We start from the raw sequence: 8,363 nt of genomic DNA, 5'->3' as shown, positions 1-8,363 counted from the left end.
TGATGGCATAAAATTCCTCACCAGAACAGCAAAACTCTTACTCCACAAGAGATGAATTTGTAGTTTACTGATGCCTTTGTGGAGTCCTTACAGTTACCTGCTCCAAATGTAAAAGCAAGCTTCAGCTTGCCTCTCCTTCTCCAGAGCCATACCTGGCAATCAGAGAAACTTTGCCAGATAGGTGTGTGATGCTGACAGCTAAACCATTCACATCACCACCTCATCTATTTCTAGCCATTATCTGGACATTTGAAAGGTACTCTACCATATCACAGCATAGCCCACCTCTTTATTACGGGTTCGTTGATAGACCTTTCCCACTGAGCGTCAAGGCTTCCTCTACTGCAGTAATAATACACTATGGCTGTTTTAGGGTGCTGCTGATATCAAAATGTGTCTGGCAGCTTGCAGTATCCTACTGGTCTTTGAATTGAAAATATTAGTAAAGTACGGCTAGATGGCTGATGTAGATCAAATATGATAGTGTGTACAGTGTAGTGAATACAATCACCACAACATGTGTCTGACCATCTCTCTGTGCTTTCTGGACACCCCAGCTCCTACTACATCAAATAGTGAGACAACTGAGTTGTGCTGATGGATAATCTGCCTACAGATCTTGTGTCAGAGTATGAGGACAGGCAGGAGGTGTGTATAGCCAGGGAAAAGAGTGGCTTTTGAACAGTAGCCTCACCAAAGTAGAGTCTTTGTATGCTCTACAGTGAGTTTACAGTCACTACACAATCTGTGAAACACCGGTGTTAAATGCAAGTAACAATTAAGCATTTGTAACTGAAAAATAATCTCACTTCTAAGAGAATGAGTCAAGCCCATGATTGATTTAAAGTCAGTTTCTGTTCACACTGACCTTCTCTTTTACATAATTCAACTAGAACCTAAGCCACCTTCTCTGTTTCAGCACATTATGTCAGTGCATATGATACATAAACCACTGATCACCAATTTTTACCATACTCTTGTAAACCAGCTATCTCTAACCCCTTCTTTGGGGTTATCACTGGACAAACCTCAGTTTTGTGTCTTCTGTCACAACACCTCAAAACTGGAGTCTTTAATTTTGTTAGTTCCTCAAATTCTTACTGTGTCAGTCTTACTCTTGCACACAGAAGTGAATTTGGCTGCAGTTTGAGAAAGTAGCACAGACACACATTTCCCTATTCATCACGTTGTTCACTGTTCCAAGAAATGGCTCTCTTGATAGATAAGAGGTGGTGGTCACAGCCCTACTGTCATCTACCTCCCTGCTAAGGCTCTATTAACTTCTCCTCCTTGGTGTGTCTTCTTTGCATGAGTTTTATGCTTTTCTTCAACTCTAGCCAGGCTAAGTACTTTCCAAAGCCACTCATAAAATCTTTGGTTGTGCTTGCCTGTTATTTTTACCTGTTTCCCAATGCCACCAATATAGATATTGACACACTCTCTGTAACTAAAATGCCAAAGCAGCAGTCTGAAGAATGAACAATTTCCCAAGGCACAGGATCTTCAGAATCACATTCTGGTTTTATAAGGACATTTGCTAGTGATGACTGATAGGAATTGATACTTTTCAAATTGATATTTTCAAATCATCAGTATTAAATCTTTAACATAATCAAAAGATGTTCTATGTGATACATTTTAGTTCTTTCTATACTTCCCTTTTTCCCTTTAGAGGGGCCAGTATCAGTCCCTAGTGTGGTCCTATTGGTTCTTCTACTCATCTCATGATTCTCAGTTAACGCTGCTGGTGTAGTTCTTCTTTTACCTCCTGCCAAAGAGAGAAACTGAGGCATGGCAATCATCCACCTCTTACATTCTGTGACTCTATAAGAACCCAACCTTTGGACAACGTCCCCAAGCCTTTACACAATTATTTCGGTCCTTGCCTCTTCAGTAATCACCCTCTCAAGAGACCAGCCCCTACCATGCCTTTAAAACCTACAAGACACTTTCCTCTCTCTGCTGCTGCTTCAAATGAAGTCCTTCCTCGTTTGCTGGACATGTAATTCCGCTTAGATCACCACAACCATTCTTTGTTTCTAGCACCTCTTTAGCTTTTGAATCTAACCTAAATGAATTTGTTCTCTTTCTCCTTCAGGCTCATGAGCATTCCTCCCTCCACTGCTGTGGCACTCATTGCTTCTCTGAAGAGTTCAAGTCAAGAAGGTTATGCCATCATTCCTGTGTTTGCCTGGGATAGTGCTCCTCCCTTGCTTTCAAGTTCATGCAAAGATCCATAAACCATTGCTGCCCCTTCATCTTCTCCCCACATCTTTTGCTCAGTATTAACTTTATTATTTGCCTTATGTATTTGTGTTTATTTTCTGTGGACTCAGATGTTTATGAGATACTCTGCCCAAACTCCCTCTCCTTGTATTTTAAATTCTGTATTATGTTAATCTTGTCAGGAGCCTACACAGCTGACTTAAATTTCATCACTGAATGAACATCCTGCCCTGTACAAAAGGTTAATGCTGGGTTTTCTGGGAGTTTCTCTCTAAATGTTTTTTTTCAGATACCAGCTACAAAGACTCTGTAAATCACCAGCATCCCCTGCCTCCTGACACACATTCAGATTGATCTAAGGCACATAAGAAAATAATTCTGGGGTTTTGTTTGTGTTTTGGTAGCACATACAGTTTTGTTTCTTTTCATAGTTTACATAGATTCATATAGCTTTGTTTATTTTCATTCAAATTTCTCTAACACTGTTCTTTACCACCTTTGTCCAAACAAAATGAACAATATTGAAAAAAGCATTTCTGAATTAGATATTGTGGGGAGCAAAGCTATCTTCTGGCTACCTTCTTTTTTAATTGGCACCCATTGTTTACAACTCCAGAGTCTAAAGTAAACTTGCCTCATAGCGCTGAAGTTGGTTGATGACCAGTAGAGTCATATTTACAAGAAAGCTGCTTAACAACAGTCCCAAGCAAAGGAGGAGAAAAAGCCCTTTCCTGATTACCATGAGTTTAACTCCTGTATTGTAACCTCGTGAATTCTGTTATTCCCATCCCTCAGCGACTTACACTTCAGACAGCAGATGAATGGTGGAGCTTTGTTGATAGTTGTAATCGTTGCTAGGGGACAGTCTGAGGGAGGTGAATCATGCCATTTACAGTCAGCCTAAAGGAACATTTGGAAATGCTTGAGCTTAGAAATTTCCTTCTGTGGTCTGTGTTGCTGAGAGTCGGGTGCTTTGTTGCTGTGGAGAGTGCTTTAGAAATCTACCATGATAACGGAGACATTAAACATCCTGGTATCTTCAGTTGCTTAAACCTTTGTATGTGCTTTAAATTGTTGTTCTGGTCTTTCTTACTTCTTTAATAATTATGTTTTTAGTTAAAAGCTGACCATGTGCTAATGGTATAAAAAGAAAGTTGTTGCAAATCACATTGAAGTTAAATACTACAAATTTTCATCATTTCTTTACTGTAAGAAGCATGATTTCCAAATGCAATTGCATGTACATGTCTGGATCTGAACTTTCTTGGATATATTCACAGACAAGCATTTATTTTATTTTGTCTGCTGTGGGAAGGCAGCAGCTTCAGATAACACCAGAAATAAGAACATTACCTGAGCAACGTTACCTAGGTAGGTGAGGTTTTACAAGTTGCATCTTTGGTGAAGCATGAGGTGGGTAAATAAAAGCACTCGTACTATAAATTTAGTTTAGAGAGAACACAGAGGAAGCAGCACACAGCCTAGCTGGGGCTGACAGGTTTGACACAGAATTACCAAGAAGAAAAAAACCCAGTGTACGCAGTTTGGGAGTCTAATAGCCAGGGTATGGTTTTTGCCCAAGGCAGGCAGTCTGACCTCTCCAGTCCTGCCCTGTGTGCACAAGACAGCTTTGCAGGACTCCCGGGCAAGCCTGGTCTTGTTCCTCTCCAGGTCAGCAGGGTTTTATCGACACGTAGCGCGCTTGTGTGGGCAGCTTTAATTCTGCGGCCCAAGAGAGCATTCGGGCAGGGGGCCTTGGAAGGCTCTCGGATCGGCATTTCTCAGCGTGCCCCCCGGCCCTTCTGCTCTTCGGCTGCGGGCTGGAGACCCTCGCTGCATTCCCATTCCCCCTTGTCGGGCATGCTGAAGGGGTTTAACAGTATTTTAGCTGTATCATCAGAGGTACCGCTTTTCCAAACAAGAAAAGCGTTATTTCCTACCGCTTTGCTTTCAGCACCGCAGGTCAGCGCGGAGCCCGGCCCCACCCCGCAGCCGGCGCGCCCCGGTCCCGCCTGCGCCGTCGGACGGCACCGCCAGGGGGCGCCCGGCCCCCGCCCGCCGAGGCAGCGGCGCCCGCGTCCCGGGCCCCTGCCCCTGCCCAGCGGCTGCATCCCCAGCACCCGCTGTGCTGCTGCTAGAGGCCAGATAGTTCCTGTAACGCACGCGGTACCCTTGACTAACGTGTGAGCACCCGGCACCTAACAGCATCCCCAGGAAGATTTCCTGGATAAGAAGTTTAGTTACTAGAACTGTGCCCCACGACGCACCCTCCCTTCCGACTGCCTACCAGCAACGGCGAGATCCGCAACTGCTGCTTCATTTCAGGGGTGTGTCGAGGTGTACGCATGCCAGTTACGAGAAGCAGGAAAGAATTCTTCCATCTGCATTCTGCCTCCTCTGAAGGAAACCACACATTTTTCAAATATTAACTTCTTCTTCTTTTGACTCTACTGATTAACGTCCTCTGTTGTAAGTACTGCAGTAACAGCTTTAAGATCTTATTTAGTGACATCTGTTCACAAAACAGGGGATCACAAGGCTTCAAGAGGTTGAAGTGTAGCAGCCCTTATCTATGAAGTGTTGAGAAATTATTAACTATTCTTCTTTTCCTCTCCACACCTGATCAAGAGCTGTTATGCTCAGAAACGTACCTATTTCTCCTTCCAAATAAACAGGTGGTTTCCTTGCAAGCCTACCTTCTTTCCAGGTTCAGACTCGCACAACAAAGAGTTAATTTATCAATTTGTACGCTCCTGGTACATCCAAGAAACTCTGAGAAACTTGGAGTTCAAGAGCTGTACTGGCTTGTAAAGAAGTGGCAGTTCCCCTGGGCCAGGTCTGGCTACCCCACCAGGCGTTACCCTGCCTTGGTCTACAGGTTTGAGGATTACAAATAAATCGCATGCCTCAAACAGCGCGTTCACCAGCTAATTTAGGGCCATTTCCGTGTAATAATGGGATCCCTCGAAATGCAAACCCGCAGCCGACGGCCTGGGCCGCTCTAGATTTCGTTAATGAGGAGCCAGGCGGTGCCCCCGCGGGACCGACCCCACGGGGGGCACCGTGAGGACAGGCGGGGCGGCCGGCGGGAGCTGCCCTCCGCGGGCCGGGCGGCGGGGGGGGCGAGCTGGCAACTTTCCCTTTCTGCTTTGTCGAAGTCCGACAGCAGCAAACACAAAGGCCTGAGCTCGCTAATGTATCGGCGACTGATGCTACCACCAAGTGCAGGGTCCTCGGTACGTACCGGGCTGCCGAAAATAAGGATCCTCATGAGGGAAATCATTAAATCTGATCTTTAGCGGGACAAACAGGCCGCTGCAATGAACTATCATTTAGTAACTGATTGCTTGCAAACGGCTCAGGTCCCTCAGGCAAAACAACAGATGTCCCTCCCTCAGCTGATACACAGACACACATGTACCCACCTCCCTTTCCAGAAATATTAATGGAAGATTAAGAGGTTAATAATAAACTGAATTTTAGATATGTTTTGCCCGACCGTGTAAAATCCAAAATGAATGTTGCGACTTCAGTATGATTAAACAAGAACTAGGCAAAAGGCATTAAGAAGTAGCTGATGCAAAGGCAATACCAGAGATAAAAGATGGCATCTGTGAAAAACAGAGCAAGCCGCCAAACGTGAAACCTAGCGAAAGCAAACCTCACCATCTAACACCACACACGTAACGGCTCGACTTTATGACTAAGTCATATTTCCTCAAAATCTGAGACGGATAAATAAAGCAGGAATCATCCGGATTACCTAGGATTATTTTTTTTTCCTTAACTAAAGACAGAATACATTCTGCCCCCGCAGGAAAATAATTCCCATGCCGGGTGGCAGAACCGGCCCGTCGCAGCGCCGGGCCGGGCACCCGGGGGCAGAGCGCTCCCGCCGCAGCCTCGGCGCCCCCCGCCAGCCCCGGGGAGGCACCGCGCGGCGGGAAGCGGCGGCTCGTTGCGCTTCACCGCAAACGCGCACGCAACAGGCTGCGCCGCTCGTGGTTCCTCCAAGTTTTCCTTTTTAGTTTTTTTTTGTGTTGCAACAGGGACTTACACTGCACGTTTGGAGGCCCCCCCTAGAGAAGCTGCTCCTGCCTGCCCGAGCACTCTATGGGTAGCTTCGTGCTTAAAACGAAGAAACTTTAGAACTGCGCGCTAGCGTTCCGCACTTGCCTTGCTCCCCAGCAGAGTAGGGCGCAGGTCCGAGCAACGGGCGCAGGCGGGCGCGCAGGTACAGCCGCCACGGCACGGTCACGGGGCCGCCCTCGCAGCGGGGCCCCACAGCGCCTCGGCTCGAGCGGGGGAACGAGGCCGCCCCTACCCCCCACCCCCATCACAGAGGGGCGGACAGACGCGGCCGCTGCCCGTCCCGGAGGCTTGCGGCGGGGGAGATGCGGCGGCCGGGGGCGGCCGCTCCCGGGAGGCGCAACGGGCGGGCGAAGCCGGCACGGGCAGCTCGCCCCGCGGCCCGCCCTCGCCCTCCCCCGCCGCCACCCAGGGCGACGCCCATTGGCCGGCGCCGACCTTGTCCGCGCCTCTCATTCGCGGCGGGCCGTGCCCGTCACGGCGCGGCCGCGGCTCGGGTCTAATTGCCGGGGCGAGGGCGCGCCCCGCCGCAGGTAGCGCCGCGGCGGCGTCCGGAGCGGGCCGGGGGGTGTTGCGCCGCTCGCAGCTGTTCGGGGCCGCTCCGCGGGAGCTTCGCGCCTCTAGCGCCAGCCTTGGGGCGGGGGGTTCGCCGGGGGCGGCTGTCCCCCTTCCGCCTCCTCTCCGGCGTCCTGCCTGGGCAGTCCCTCCTGTGGCTGTGGGGCGAGCTCGGCGGGGCCAGACCCGCCTGTTGCTGCCGGGAGGAGGGACCGCGGCGGCGGCGGCGGGCGGCCCCGCGTCTCCCCCCGGCGCGGGGGCGGGGGAGCGATGAGCCGCGCATTGTTTCCCCTGTAGGCAGCGCCCGGCGGGCAGCGGGGCGGCGGGCCATGGGCTCCGCGCCTTTGTCTCCCGAGTGAGGCGGCTCCGCTCCCGCAGCCTCCCGCCGCCAGCCGGGCCCCGACGACATGGACGTGACGGTCTCCGAGCTCCTGGAGCTCTTCCTGCAGAGCCCCTTGGTGACCTGGGTGAGCGAGGGGAGCGGCGGGGCGGCCCCGGCTCGCCGTGGGCGCGGGGAGCGGGGGGGGGTGGCTGGGCTCTCCGCCGTCCTCCCAACCCCGCCGTCCTTCTTCCCGGCAGGTGAAAACCTTCGGGGCCCTGGAGAGCGGCGACGAGGATAGTCTCGGCGTCTACATGGACTTGGTGGATGGTGTCGTCCTGAACAAAATTATGTTGCAGATGTGAGTGGGCTCCCGAGGGAGGGAGGAGGGTGATAGCCCGGCGCTGAGCGGGCCCGGGCGCGCCTCGGCCCCTCGCCCGCGGGGGGCAGCGGGGCTGCCGGGGGAGAGAGAGGCCTCTCGGGGTGCGGCGTGTCCCTCTGAGCCGGGCTGCGCCCGCCCGGCCGCCACCGGCGGCTCTGGCAGCGGCCAGCCTGGGGGGCCGCGTGTAGGGCGAAAGCACGGGCTTTGCGTGGGCTTTTCCTTCTGGTTGCTCTTTGAAATTAACAAAAAAAAAAGGGGGAACAAAAAACCCATCAGGCGAATCCAGTCCTATAAAATCTGCTCTAATATTTTTCGAGGGTGTTTTCTGGGTATGTATTTTTTGCTTTTTGTTTTTTTTTTCCAAACTAACTACTTTTTCTCAGTTGTTCATACATGCTTTAGGGGGAGGTATGTGGTAGTACAAATAAGGAAATGAAAGTACTTTATCATACAAAACTTTACTGAGAGGATTAAATCTGAAGCGTGTCTACTCTCATGTAAACTTTATTAAATACCTAATTCAGAGAAAAAAAGAACAATATCAGTGACAGTTCTTTCGGGCAGCGCAGTAAGGATATGTCTTGAGGAATCTTATAAATAGATTAAAAGAGCAAACACTGAAAATACCGTAATATTGAAATGAATTGTTGATAGAAGTTACACATTTTTTTTTAACCACATCCTTCCCTGTTGCTAGTCTGCTGCATGCACATCATGACTTCTGTCACCTCAGTATCTGCTTTTAAATATTCTGCAGTGTGACTTACAAAGAGTTTGTAGGGACAAGTATTT

General features: G+C 50.0%; 1 protein-coding gene across 3 annotated transcripts in view; it reads left to right on the top strand.

Annotated features, from left to right (window-relative positions):
* Positions 1 to 6,884: 6,884 nt before the first annotated feature.
* CCDC88C (coiled-coil domain containing 88C) overlaps positions 6,885 to 8,363 on the top strand; it is a 108,055-nt gene continuing 106,576 nt past the window's right edge. For 2 of the 3 annotated variants that reach the window (XM_074908550.1, XM_074908548.1), the window contains exons 1-2: positions 6,885 to 7,337; positions 7,450 to 7,550. In XM_074908550.1, coding sequence (XP_074764651.1) covers positions 7,278 to 7,337; positions 7,450 to 7,550 — 161 coding nt within the window. In that variant the 5' untranslated portion in view covers positions 6,885 to 7,277. The remainder of the gene's footprint in view (positions 7,338 to 7,449; positions 7,551 to 8,363) is intronic. The other variant, XM_074908551.1, reaches the window with a different exon arrangement.

The sequence above is a fragment of the Athene noctua genome, chromosome 6 (assembly GCF_965140245.1).
Source record: "Athene noctua chromosome 6, bAthNoc1.hap1.1, whole genome shotgun sequence".
NCBI classification, from domain to species: Eukaryota; Metazoa; Chordata; class Aves; order Strigiformes; family Strigidae; genus Athene; species Athene noctua.
Note: the sequence above shows the minus strand (reverse complement) of the source record. Positions and strands in the feature narration are given on the sequence as shown.